This window comes from Aspergillus welwitschiae (genome assembly GCF_003344945.1).
Source record: "Aspergillus welwitschiae strain CBS 139.54b unplaced genomic scaffold BDQ94scaffold_27, whole genome shotgun sequence".
Classification (NCBI taxonomy): Eukaryota; Fungi; Ascomycota; class Eurotiomycetes; order Eurotiales; family Aspergillaceae; genus Aspergillus; species Aspergillus welwitschiae.
In genome coordinates this window covers 412,586-426,420 of record NW_020798721.1, presented here as the reverse complement: position 1 = coordinate 426,420, position 13,835 = coordinate 412,586, and the positions used below count along the sequence as shown (strand labels likewise).

The 13,835-nt window shown below is 46.8% G+C and overlaps 4 protein-coding genes across 4 annotated transcripts; 1 reads left to right on the top strand and 3 right to left on the bottom strand.

Annotated features, from left to right (window-relative positions):
• Positions 1-481: 481 nt before the first annotated feature.
• On the top strand, positions 482-3,575 carry BDQ94DRAFT_180943 (fungal specific transcription factor domain-containing protein; the record flags this gene model as incomplete). The annotated part of the gene is made up of 7 exons (XM_026773777.1): positions 482-982; positions 1,115-1,197; positions 1,256-1,626; positions 1,724-2,567; positions 2,626-2,706; positions 2,772-2,971; positions 3,025-3,575. The coding sequence occupies 7 exons, from the start codon at positions 482-484 to the stop codon at positions 3,573-3,575; spliced, it is 2,631 nt and encodes an 876-aa protein (XP_026623945.1).
• A 2,981-nt stretch (positions 3,576-6,556) lies between these two features.
• Positions 6,557-9,178, bottom strand: BDQ94DRAFT_180940 (uncharacterized protein; the record flags this gene model as incomplete). Its single annotated transcript, XM_026773776.1, has 6 exons — positions 6,557-7,652; positions 7,737-8,053; positions 8,122-8,326; positions 8,423-8,647; positions 8,862-8,998; positions 9,045-9,178. 6 exons carry the CDS (start codon positions 9,176-9,178, stop codon positions 6,592-6,594), a joined length of 2,079 nt encoding a protein of 692 aa, XP_026623944.1. The 3' UTR covers positions 6,557-6,591.
• A 1,269-nt stretch (positions 9,179-10,447) lies between these two features.
• BDQ94DRAFT_161100 (glycoside hydrolase family 32 protein) lies at positions 10,448-12,311 on the bottom strand (the record flags this gene model as incomplete). The annotated part of the gene is made up of 3 exons (XM_026769318.1): positions 10,448-11,789; positions 11,829-12,129; positions 12,188-12,311. The coding sequence occupies 3 exons, from the start codon at positions 12,309-12,311 to the stop codon at positions 10,448-10,450; spliced, it is 1,767 nt and encodes a 588-aa protein (XP_026623943.1).
• Positions 12,312-13,007: 696 nt separating this feature from the next.
• BDQ94DRAFT_180938 (Endoribonuclease L-PSP/chorismate mutase-like protein) lies at positions 13,008-13,562 on the bottom strand (the record flags this gene model as incomplete). Its single annotated transcript, XM_026773775.1, has 2 exons — positions 13,008-13,342; positions 13,517-13,562. 2 exons carry the CDS (start codon positions 13,560-13,562, stop codon positions 13,008-13,010), a joined length of 381 nt encoding a protein of 126 aa, XP_026623942.1.
• Positions 13,563-13,835: the final 273 nt, after the last annotated feature.

The following is a 13,835-nucleotide window of genomic DNA, read 5'->3' as shown; positions in this document are numbered from 1 at the left end:
AATTACAGAAAGATCACTGGATCATTTGGTCTTTTATGCTCACAGACGCGAAACGATCTCCCCCCTCTTCGCAAGCCATTGAAGCGCAAGTCACTCTGTCCTTCCATACTCTCACCTTAGACCATATTGGCATTGAACACTTTAGGAGCTCCAAGCAAACAACGACGAAACGGGAATACCATAATCGGATTATCGCGCCATTTGATATTCTGCCCCGAAGGGAAAATCCGTTTGTTCGCGTGAACCCACCAGCAACCCGCTTCAGCAGAGCAGTTTTGGTGCTTCAACCTGCATGCCTTCAGGCTAAGTTGAACGTCAGATTCGAATACGTTGAGCCGGAGTTGCAGGTCACACTCGCCGACCTCCAACGGCTGAAATGGTCTTGATAAATGACAAGAAGATGAGCAGAAACCGTACCTTAGCAAGGCTAGGTCGTCCCTTTCAGATGCATCGCGTATCAACTTTGGACGGACAGCATAGTATGCCCTGTGTTTCTGCAGCATACGGGGAGTCACGGCGCCCTCCATATTCCTCTGATGACAGATACAGACATGCTACCGCTCATCCATTCAGCGTCCCTCAGGCTGCATTATTCCCCAACGAATACTCTGTCTTGCCAGTCCCAGAGCTGTCGCAGCTTTCAGAAGATGACCTGTGTGGCCGAGAAGGGAGACTGATTGACATGATTCATAACCCCGCAGGAGCTCCACCACCGTTTTCAATCTCTACTCCTATGAGTGACACTTTACAAGAGCCCACGCCTCATTTTGCGCCTCCCGGTTATCGGCTGCAGGTGCCATTTTCAGACCGGGATTCGAACAGCAACATAAAATCTCCACCCTGTTATCACCACCGCACCGAAGTTCCCGTACATTATCCCACACTCACTCCTGAGCAGCAAGTTCCGGCGTTGCACAATTCCGATATTCGCGAGAACAAGACCTCTGGAATATGTCGCCCCAAAGCCCACCGGGCGCAAGAGGTAAATCATTTTCTTTAATCATCGATACGCTGATTAGCGGCGCATATCGAGACATCTGACTGACTTGTAATGTTTGGTACCGTTGTGAAGGCCTGCCGTCGATGCCGAATAGATAAAACCAAATGCGACAAGAAACGACCCACGTGTGAGCGTTGCAAAGATCAAAATCTGAGATGTGACTACGCAGGAGACAGTGTTCGCAATATTTTGGAAAGGTGAGTTTGGCTAGTGCTTCGGTAAAGATCCAACAGCCTGTGCTGACGGCTGATGTAGGAAGGATAAGGCGACCCAGCTTCTCTTGGACCGGATAATTGATATGGAAGACGGTCTGAATGAAAAGCTTGAACGACTCTCGGCAATTCAGATAGAAACCTCGGCTCAACTTAGTCGGATGTCAGAATGTTCTCTGTTGAAGCCCAGGGTCGTGAAGTGCAAAGAAATAGAGAAGAAATCGCGTGCCCAAGTTCTAGATGATCGTTCAATACCTGTTGATCATACCATGGCAAACAACAAACTGCTCTCGTGGCCGTCTATCAAGGGCCTTATTGGTCCGAGAGAGTACGATGAAGATCACATTATGGAGCTGGAAGAGGAAAGGGGAATTACCTTCATCGTCCAAGCCCGTTCCCAAAAAAACGATGCGTGTGAGTTCAGCCACGGAATTCCCATCAAGGACGTCTCAGTCTGATAGGAACAAGAATTACAACATTGATACATCTGCTAATGATCCACATAATCCAGGCGCTATCCGAACTGGCCACAATCTGAAAGCATTCGATCTTGGTATAGATGAACACGGATTATTCAGCACAGACGCTAAGACCGTACGTCGCTATTATCAGAGTTACATGAATCACATGCATAAGCTTCATCCATTTCTCAGTCCAACCGAAATGAGCGCTAAAATCGAATCGTTTATTCGCAAGTACTGTCCATTCGGGGCGTCCATCCCGGGAAAGACGTTGAACAGCCATGGTACCAACAACTTGCCACGCGGGGTGAAAAGGAAGAGTTCATGGAAGGAGATATACGGTGCAGGACCTGTCAGAGACTACCTTCCTGGAGTAGAATCCAGAGGATTCAGCAGACGGCATGTCGAGAAGTCGCTGGAGAATGCCATTATCCTCTCTATTCTTGCACTCGGCAGTATCTGTGAAGTCCAGGTAGCTATCCCTGGTCTAAATACCGACACACCCGCGGATCCCCAAAAGGAGAGAATTTTTGAACCCTCCACACGCAGTACTCTAACATTAGAAGAGACAGAGTTGGTCTTTCAGTTACGGAAAGACTTCTCTTCGCAGGCATATAACTATTATTCATCGGCAGCTGTAAAGGACCAGAACAATACTCCCGACAGGTCGATGTCCCGGGACTGTCATCATTTAAAGAGCGCGGATGTCATGCCCGGTTTGGCATACTATATATACGCGGCACAGATTCTGGGGAGTTTTCAAGGCGCGAACAGGCTGCATTATGTACAAGCAGCCTTACTAGCAGGGCTTTATGTGGGACAGTTAGCACTTCCTTTCCAGAGTCATGGATGGATCTATCAGGCGGCCAGGGCATGCCAGGTGCTTGTTCGATCGTATGTCTTGTCTAAATACTAAAGATTTTGCCATGGTGAGGCTCTTAACCAGTCCCAGGAAACGGTATGAACAGATTAGCGATGGTCCATTGAAAGACATGTACGACTTTGCGTACTGGACCTGCCTGCAGCTGGAAAGGTAAGTATAAGCAGATTTCTCTTTTCATCGGCTTCTCAGAATTAATGAACGAACTATTGATGCAGCGATATCCTTGCCGATTTAAATCTTCCGGCTAGCGGTATATCTCATTCCGAAGGACGCATTGGCTTGCCGAAGGGTCGGGCTCTATGTTTGTCTCAGGACGGTTTTTCTTCGAACAGCATGGGAATGTTCATCTATTCCGCCCGAATTTATCTTACAAAGGTTCTGAACCGTCTTGATAGTCACTTATACACCTTTGAAGGTAAGTCTGTCTCGGTGAGCAGTAAGTCTCGGCATTACTAAACTTATTTACAGCCGGGAAACAGGAACAGTTGTCTGCCTACAAAATAGGGATCCTGAGCATGAACCTCGAACAGTGGAGAAAAGATTTACCAGAATCCATGACATGGAAGGACACAGACCCTCCATCTCCGGACATCAATGTGGCCCAGATGAGAGCCAAATATTACAGCGCGCGATATTTAATTCATCGGCCCCTCCTTTACTATGCCCTGCATCATTCCAGCCTTGGCCCGTGTGGTCGCTCAATACCAGTCCCGTCCCTTACAGGATATACAACATCTGGAGAGGGATCGCTACCGTCTCCTTCGGTAGCGCACGGGCGAGGAGTTAATGATATGTCCCAATTACCAAGTGATGTCAATGCCCCGGATGGAACTGTAACAAGTCCAGACCCCCATCTAGCAGAAGGACCGTGGACACGTCTTCAATATTGTGACCTCAGTCCGGAGGTACGAAGAGCGTGCAAATTGTGCATAGAGTCTGCAATCCTGAGCACTCAGGCTTTTGATGCCATTGAAGGCCGCCCGGTGGTGACCAACATCTTCGGATTAGCCCATGCGTGAGTGATATCCCTAACCATATCACGTTTCCTGCTGACCTTCCCGGCGACTTTCTAGTCAATTCAGCAATATGCTAGTATTATCGGCTACTTACATGTCAAGTCTCTCGGAGTTGGTGGACCGGAATGGCCTCGATCGACTACTCAAACGAACGATCCGTTTCCTCCAAAGTTGCGGGAGATCTCCTACTCTACGTACTGATGCAGAGATTCTTAGTGAGGTCTATGTAAAGATATTCGGGGAGCCACCCGACATCGCTATTCTATAATACTAGCCAAATTATTCGCTGGGACGTTTCCTGCTACCTCAGGGTTATTTATGTACTTACAACAGCCATCAGTCTTACGACTACTCCTTTTACCCTTTCGCTGATCATGCTGCTTAGTAGCACACCAATGGAAACTTGATTGTTATGCACAATGCTTGGACATGCATTCGCTAGAACTGAATAACCAACAGATCTTTCAATTCTGCGAAGAACATATATCAACGGCAGCTCCATTTCCATTCCAGCGTATCCAAGCCAGCATGACCTGCTCCCTGACAGACTGCGGCACAGGGTTGAGATTACATGGTCGGATCTAACGGCACGCAGAGTATGGCGATAAGCCTACGGTTCCGAGGAGACCAGGATTTCAATTGATTGCTCATAATGCAGGAGCTAACGAGTGAACCTGTAGTGACAGAGAGGGGATAAATACTCTCTTCGTAAGGACACTGCGTTTATCCCTTCCCTTCCCTCTGTAAGCTAATATGTATTTATCCTTGATATTCTATAATGGAGTACGTTGAAGTGTTTTCTTCGTGCTTTCGCGCTTATAAACTTCCTAATTATTAGAATTAGACAGATAAGTAAAGCTGTATTAAATATAATAAATTTTTCTTAGAATAATTCTTGATAGGGTTATAGATAGTTTCAAGCTCTTCGAGAATTACATATATAAAACAATCATTTTTAGGAAATTTTCTTTCTTCAGCTGGATTCTATATAGAGTGACTAACGGCCAGGTGTTACAGACCCCTGCTAGTTAACTACGAGTAAGGCGGACTCGCCAGGCAGAAAGCGCCGATAAGGGCAGCGCTCGGGCAAACAACAACTCTTATCGAATAGAATTACGGATTGCTCTAACGACGCCCAGAACAGCCATACATCACGTGACTACGAAGCATGTCACCGACAAGCCAGAACATGCCGACGTTACGTTCGGAACATATCAGCAGCACGATATAATATATCCGCAACATAATATATCATGGCAGCGACATGAGGAAGGAAGATATATAATAACACTCATCATATACTTAGTTAGTTCTGTTCTTCGTGCTCAATCCAATTGTCTTTAAGTAGCTATACATTTGGAAGCTGAGCAATAAAACTCGTCCGTACTTACTTACGGATAGCTGCGCGGCACTATTCAGCCTTACTTCTCTTCTTTTGTCCAAGACCAGTTGTCCTTAGATAGTCATCAGCCTGATACCTCCTCGACCCAGTTCGACGGTACGTATACCAGTGAAGCTAAGCTAACAGGGACAGGGAAGCGATCCTAGGGTTTGACACTTATCTATTCATAGTCCAGCTGGCAGCAGGGTGAGATAGCTGGCTAAAGTCTTCTACTGATGTTAGTTATACTACTTCAATTTTATCAATGTTATCAGTTTTTAATGCTTTCTTATCAAAAAAAAAAAAAAAAAAAAAAAAAAAAAAAAAAAAAAAAAAAAAAAAAAAAAAAAAAAAAAAAAGGGGGGGGGGGGCGGCGGGTGAGTATCGATAATAAAAGAAAATAAGAGATAGAGTGACTCTAAAGTATTTATATATAGATGAAAGAGATGGCTTGACTTCATGTGACCAGCTAAATGCTTAATAAGCAGTTTACGGCCAACAGAAGTTAAATTTGCTGGGCTTACAGCTCGGCGTGGTCTAACACTAAATACGGAACAACTCTTTTCCATCTTAACCATGATGAGGTCTTTATTTTTCATAAAAATTATATAATTTCAGTATACTGAAAATATGCACATTTTAATCCTAAGCTTAGAATATTCAAAAAAAAAAGACTTTTTAATAAAATACTTTAATAAATATCCAAAATACTCTAAAATCCCTAAATACCTTAAAAAAGTTCTGATATATAGCTTATTATAGACTCATCGTGGTCTAAAACTAAGATTCTTGACCATGATAAGCTTTTGCCAAGAACAGATTCGGCGTGGTCTGAAATAGGCGGTAAGGTAACTGGCAGAATATTAGACCACGCTCATCTTTTTTCAGACCACGATGAGCTGCGACCCGAAATTTGCTGTCTAGCCGATCTGCAACCACGGTATGGTATCTGGCGGGTCGGTCTCCGGGGAATTTTGGCGAGGCCTAGTCGATACAGAGCACCGCGAAATGTGATTCAACAAGTCCCGAACGAAGGCACCTTCGGGATTATTTCCTGTAACCACCCCGGTTTATCTTTTTAATTTTCCTGCTATCCAAATTGGAGTATAGATTAAGCTTAACAGAGAATAGCATCTATTCAGTTAATATCCTATTTTCATAACCAGTAAAACTGCAAATTTTTTCTAAAAAATCTCTTATAATATAGTGTTCCTGACTAGATACTGCATAAATTATATATTGAATATGCGTTTTAAGTCAATATTGAAGTCGTTGAAAACGCTTAATTCTTCGTTATCTAGGCGCGCCCGGGAGGAGCGGTTGAGGTTACGGAGTTTACGGGTCACGTGACCTCGACTACTAATATAGGTTAGGGTGAAACGCATTAAACAATTGAAGTGAGTAAAAGCGTGCACTGTTTTTGCAAACAACTGTATCTCAAAAAGATATTATTTCTATAATACTGAAATCCGGATAATACTATTAAAATATAGAAATTTTATATAAGAACTTTGATACTTAAAATTAGAAGACTATACTAAAAAATTCTATTATTTTTTTAATATATTAGCGGTCATCACCAGTATAAACTGCGGGGATTCTGAGCTTAATCTAATCTTCTGAATCCAGTATACTTAGTTATCCAACCCGTGTCTCCGCCCATTGCCGCTGCAAATCCTGAATCCTATATTTAGTTGCCCACCCGGAATCGCATTCCACCTGCTGCAACAGATCGACTACCAACTGCCGCTCCGAGTCCTGCTCGAAGCACTGCCCTGCTACAAATAACGGCTGCACCGTGTGCGGGAGGATTCCGTCGGGTAACCCGCCCAGACTAATGCCGCAAATCTCACGCGCGTGGCGCACTGCCAATTCCGCGATCCGACGATAGGAGCGCAATCGTGCTGTTACTGTCGACCGGATTGCCGTTGATTCTTGTGGCATGTTAGTCAACAACAGAACGCGCGCCATGTGGTAGGTTTGCACGGTAACGGCGCACATAGGGACGGTGAAGATGATGGCGTCGATTGTATCCGTAGAGGTGGTGTTTGTGGCGACGTTTGCGGCCGCAGGAGCGGATGCGGTGCGCGGGATCGGCACGGCATTGGAGAGAAAAAGTCGGCTACGCGCGCAGGGGGTGAACGAGCGGGGTAAAGTGTCATACCAGGCACGGAGCTCAATGTCGAGACGCTCCCACCGTGCCAGGAGCTCCTCCTGCGTGGTGCCGAAGCACGGACGTTGGCCCCGGGGATTTTCAAAGTCCCCCGGAGTAATCCCGTCGCCGCTGGTAATGAAATTGATAATCTTACTAATGATCCAGATTAGGGCGTTGCTGAGCATGTCTTCACAGAGCCAGGTGTGCGCCGGGGGAGGAAGGGGGAGAGGAAGGGTGAGGGGGCTTGGGGAGGGAGAGGCCATAGCCGGAGAGGCAGATGGGGGTAAAAAATGGCCGGAGGAGGAGATAATGAGGCCGAAGTTGCGCCAGAGAACAAGATCAGAGAGGTTAAGGCGAGTCTGGGTTTCGTTGATAACTGTTCCCGGGTTGAGTGAGATCGGGCAGCGGCAAACGGAAGAATAGCTGATGATGAGAAACCTACACGCTGAGAGACAATCCTGCCGGACGAGACTCCAGAATACGGAGCGAGAGATGTGCATCAGGGAATTAGGTAGAGCAGATGTTGGGCTCTTGCTCAATTCCCCTGGAGTCCCACAGTATAGAAAGGGCAGGGCACTTAGATGGGCCCGCCATTCAGTACTGGGGGCATCAATCAACTCATACATACAGAGAATAGCAACAACTGCAAATATTTCCTCGCGCTGATTGTCAGGGATTTCCAACACAATTGCTTCTTTTAAATAATGAATCGTCTGGTCATAGAAGCGCACTGATTCATATCTGCAGTCCATTTCTCTGATAGTCGACTGCAATGGGCTGTTACGCATGTGGGGAAGCTGCAAGATCCGGGTTGGATCTCCCCGGCATATTCGGTGTAGATGCTTTGCTGCGAGAGCGCAAGCGGCAGCTTTCAGCATTGGCTGAGTAGCCACCATGACAGGTATCTTTGCAGAGTAATAGGCATCGGAGTCAAAGCAGTCCAACCTATGCAAACCGTCAAGGGATTTTTCTTTTCCCAGCGGAACTCACGTTCCAGGGGGAGAGCGCATTACCATTGACTGGGGCATTCTTTGAAATGCTGCAGTAACACTGCCGTCAAGGCCCCATTCTTTTCCGGCGGTACAGTGCTGCTAGTAGAACTCGGGATCACATCCTCAACAGTTGGTACTGTTGAGGGAGGGGTTACCAGATGATTATCATCTGGGACGTTTGTCAGTTCCTCGTCGGCGAAAGGATCTCTGACCTGGACAAAGGTGACTGTCACAATGTCAACTCTCGCTACCCCTCAATGCACGCCGCCCTCGCAGGGATTATGAAGAGACCGGCTTACGATCAGATGGTACTTTGACCCACGTCGGTACTCTTTCACGGCTAGAATGGTCCCCCGCGCGATTGCAAAAATCGGCGGCGCTGTAGTAACGGAAAATGCAGTTTGAGAAGACACAATCACGAGAGGCTTTGGCACACGGCCCGCAGACAGGCCTTTCTTCATTGCATTTGACCTTGCGTTGTCTACACGTCTCACTGGAATTGAAGTGGGGATTATGACGATAACTCTTGGCTGAAACGGGTGGTGTTCTGCTTACCAGGCAAAGTAGGAACGCATGTCGGCCCAGAGGTGAACATCAAACCGGGTGTGGGAGATGCGGCTAAGAAAGGAGACAGACAAAGAGAGCGTGGCGGGGTCGGGTCGGGGTAAAAAGGGAAAAGGAGGCGAGATCTTTGCTTGGACAGAACCTTTCCGTATGGGTTGGAACATGGAAATGCTAGCGATTAAGCTCTACCTACTTACGAACAACTGTGGGACGATCCCAGAGCGACCCGTTGGGTGGATCCCTAGCTTCAATGCGCAGTATACCATCCAAACTGGTCCCCGTTAACCCCACGCGGCATATATATGTACAATGTAAATTGACAGTACTAAGACATCTATGACATTCTACAATGACGGCTGTTCTTATGTTGGTATACTGACTGAAGTGTAGACAGGTTCGGCCGACCGGGCCCATACTGTTTAAACACGACGAAAAATAAAGACCAACGCGGGTTTCCCCTTTGGGTCAAGCGGTCAGATTGGATCACCTGACTACGGCGGGCAATAGCGGCCATCAGGCAAATGTCTTGAAGCGCTTTCACCGCTCTGCATACCACATCCTAAATAGGATCTATATGATGCTGTACGAGTCCTATCTCTATTTATCATTAAGCATGGCTCCTGTCATTGACCTTGAGCCACACAAGGCTGAGATTACCCAACTCTGCTATCAATCTATCTATAAGTAATATTACTTCTACTCTCGAAGTAGAATACTAGTATATATATACCCCTAAATATATAAGTAAGAATTTCTGAAGCAGTTGGGGGATTAGCAAGCCTAATTATACCGCTACTACTAATTATCCTCTATATTATGTTATGAAGAAGTTATTTTTTAGTAAATTTTCATAAGTTTTTACAAGTGACCTTCCTTATCCAGGGACAAGCACTGATCCTCAGCTGAGTCTGACCAACAAGAGCTCGAAGCTCGAACGGGCGAACCACTGAACCCCTAAAGCTCGCCCGGCTCGGCAAACTGCCATGTCTACCATGGGTAGTGTATAACTACAAACACCTACTGAGCTGTTGGCTGAGTAATCAGATTCAGTTTCATGAAAGAAAGAGGAGGCGATGGTGGTGTTATGGCGCAATAGTCTCCAGCAATCAGTATATCTTCCATAGGCTCTGCGCTTGAAGCTTAACAAAATCTCAAAGTCATTCCAATTTGCATGAAGATATGAATGTGCCGCGTATAAATGCCTTATTTTGATTAGAAATTGCCCTTGCTTCCGCCAGCTTCTCCGACGATACTTGCAGTTGGCGATTATACAAGCTTGCTACAAGGATCAAGGACCCCTCTTGGAGTGCAGATTTCCCTTTATCTGAAATAACACTTAATATATTACTAGAGCTTCTGTATTCTTACAGCTGGCTAGGATTGAAGGTATCAAGGTTTTGCAATAAACAAAATTAGTACTAAGTTCCACGTATACTATCAATATATATAAATCTCTATCAATGCCTTCAACTGGAATCCTGCACAGTATTCGAGACAGCTGCTGGGACACTCCCTGGTACAAAGATTTGATTCATCCCATCAGATTCTCATCCACTTGTCGCTCTGATTTCCCGGTGTATACGCGTTTGTGTTGGGGCCGGGTAGCATACAGCACATGTCTGTACCTCCTTCCGAATAGCTGCGCGGCACTATTCGGCAAGACTTCTCTTTTTCCGTCCACGACCAATAGCTCTCTTTCTGGTCTTGGATGATCGACCTTCGATCCAGTATGTCAGGTACGTATGCTCGGCTAAACTAGGTAACAGGGATAAGGGAGCACTGATCATAGGCTTTGATTATCTGGCTTCGCAGTTCCTTCATCTCTGACCAGAGCTTCCATTCCGTTTAGTCCGTCCCATATTTTGACCTGCTCAAATCTGGCGCTCTCATTATCACCTGTAGCGAACGCGACTATCTCCCTTTCGGCCTTGTGACTTCCAGGGTACATCATCGTTGCGAGGGCAAATCGGTCGTTGGCGTAGATCTCGACAATATCTGCGTCAACGATAACCCGGAGATGAAATCTTTCTAATTTTTCTGCACGTGTTCCATCTGTGACATAAAATAGGGTAAATGGACCTTTCTCTGGACAGGTATTCACGTCAGAACGGGTACTGGAACGGGACCGATCAATAGTAATCGTCTCATCCACAAGAGAGAAGACTATGGCCCACTGGACGGGCTCTTCCCCCGCGCATCGAATGCGTAACCCAACAGTCTCGCAGCTAACACCAAGCGAGACGGTAGCTTCAAGCTCCCAACACGACGTTGAAGTGCGGCAAATGCGTGATTCGTTGTGAGTAGACTGAGGGAGAGAAAAGGGCCGTGCTTCATGGGCTTGAATACACTTGGTCCGCAACTGGGTAATTTCGGATACAGGGCGGATGCCTAACGAATAAAGAGTGGTGGAACCGTCGGCTTCTATTACCATCTCGATGCTGGGAATTTCGCCCAACTTGCTGCGGACCGCCCTGGTAACGTTGCGAAGCGAGAGTAGGAATAGCTGTCTTGGGAGACACAGAGAGCCATTCCAGCCTTTCTCACGTGCATGGCCTCCTGTAATGTCTTCCTCGGGGATCCATCCATACAAAATTCGTCTTCCAGATATTGGATCATTAAATGTGCTGGCCGCATATAAAGAACCATGGTCAAGGTACCCTCCATGTTTGAATCTGAATTTCAGGTTATCCGTTTGATGATTGCTTCCAGCCAAGTCTCCAAGCATCCACAGCAGGGACCTTACTGTCCGTGCCGGCACGGTCACCGGTCGCTGATGATTTTCGATATGAGCACGTTCAACATCACCCTCAGCACCAAGTATCAGACATGTACGCGTAGCCGATGCGCTCTCGGACTCTAGATTCATAAAGTTGGCGCACTCCCAATTGATCCCGTAGTTGCCACACCATTTCTTCGACGGCTGAAATCGGAGTGGGAAATCGACAAGCTGCCCCAGATATTGCCAGTCGAAAGGCTCGTGCCACTGTACGGCATAAAGGAAGGCAGTCGGTCCTGCGTCTTGAATACCGCCAGAGATTATGCCATAGAGAGATCGTTGCCCTCGAAGTTTATCCATCTCCGGCCAGGGCGCGATGTACGGGTCGCGGAATCCGGTTACCCGAATGCTCTATGGCTCACCTTGGACGATCGGATTTCTATTTGACTTGTTCCATGTCTTTCCTCCGTCGATGCTGTTGGCCATGGATAAACCGGCTGCGTTCCGGGGATAGGGTGGGGTGCTCCAATGGAAGGGGAGCTGCCGAACAGATGAGTAAAACACTGTGAGCTGCTCATTGTCTGGATGGCTTATGACAGGAAGAAAGCATCCCGTAAACACACCATCCCTGTCATAGTCATGATCCGGTTCCAGAACTGGCTGGTTTGACGGAACGGTCCAGTGGAGGAGGTCTTCACTCGTTGCATGTCCCCATGACATGTTACCCCATTCGCATCCCCATGGATTACCTACGGAAGTATCCTCGTTAGCAGTTCGAGTACGACGTAAGACATGAAGGTGGTATACATTGGTAGAAAAGATGATAGAGGCCAGTCCTTGGATCATAGCCTGGAGCGCAGGGGTCATTAATCCAATGCGGTGCGGTGATGTGGACCGTAGGATGACCAGGTCTGCTGCCACGGTTGGGCATGATTTGTGAACGGATTGCAGTCGGTGAACTTCCAACGCGTTAAATCGAATAATCTCTAGTAAAAATCTAAAGTAATAGCCAGTGGTTATTCCCCCATGGCATCAAGGGACAAAGGTTGCCTTTTTATGTTTTGATAAACTGTCTAAATTGAGCTGACGGCAGGTGTTACTAATCGCTCGCGGAGCACAGGGCAGAACTCCGCGTAGCCTCAAAGTATGCTTCTCCCCAGTCCTGACGATGGCTCTGCGCCGCGGATCGTGACATTGCTTGGAATGGATCGAATGAAACCCTAAAGCTTAAATGAGCAGTACGATGATGGCTCCTGCTTCGGACAAGTGGTCCAATAGTATGCTAAACGGAGGTCCTTACAGCTGACGTCCGTGTCTGCAATTTGTCATGCCGAGATGCCTGGGTGACACATGAACCTCACAGGGTGAGAGGAGGTTACATTATTCATGGTAGGGGCCCCAACTGGAAGATATCAGGCTTTGCCATCACGGCTTCGATGAGGCGTTGTAGGACCGCTGTACGAAAAAGGCAGATCCAATGGGCAGCTGCAGAAAAAGAGATAGAATGATATGATCATTATTTTTATTCAATGCTATTCTAGGTAATGAATAAGGCAGAAATAGCGAAGCCCACAAGGCATCTCCGATATGCATCGTATGAAGCTCAAGTACAATATGAAATAATCCTTCAGAGGCGAGAGCCCTGACCAGCTGCAAGAGCCACGCATTCAATCTCGACCTCCAAGTTGCGGGGTAGCGTTTTCACAGCGACACAACTCCTAGCCGGCCGATGCTTGAAATATTGCTCATAAACCGCGTTAAATTCCGAAAAATGATCCATATCGTTCAGGAATACAGTGACTTTGACGACTCGACTGATATCACTTCCTGCCTCTGCCAACACTGCCTGAACGCTTCTACAACATGCGTGGGTCTTATCCGAAATGCTTCCTTCTAGAGGCACTCCATTTGTATCGATGGGTATCTGACCGGAAAGAAAGATGAAGGGTCCAGCAACCATTGCTTGCGACTTGAGTATATTCTGTTAGCCTGGTACACTTGTAGTTTCTCTAAGGGGCTTATGACATAAGTCCGTGTACGGATAAGGAGTCATACATAGGGTCCAATTGCTACGCCGTTATCGAGTCAGTTTAATGGTTCCCTAAAGCCTCACCATATAGTGAAGGCACGACTCACCTGGGCATGCTTCTGAAGTTGATATGGGGGTGAGTCCAGCGGACATGGCGTCTTGTATAGATATGAGATCGAATAAAATTCTTTTCTTGTTCTACCCGAAGTGATAGAGAAAATGAGTAAATTCATTGACACCCTTAGTATTGTTATATACTAGTCTAGGGCCAGTGTACCACACGGTAATCAATATGGGAGAAGAGTCTATATTCCGAAATCTCGGCCCGGCGTACGCCAACTGGGTGACGGGCTATGTCCGTTCTGATCTGTAATATACCGACCAAAGCAGCCTTTACTGTTCTTGATGACATGCGAGATTTAAGGT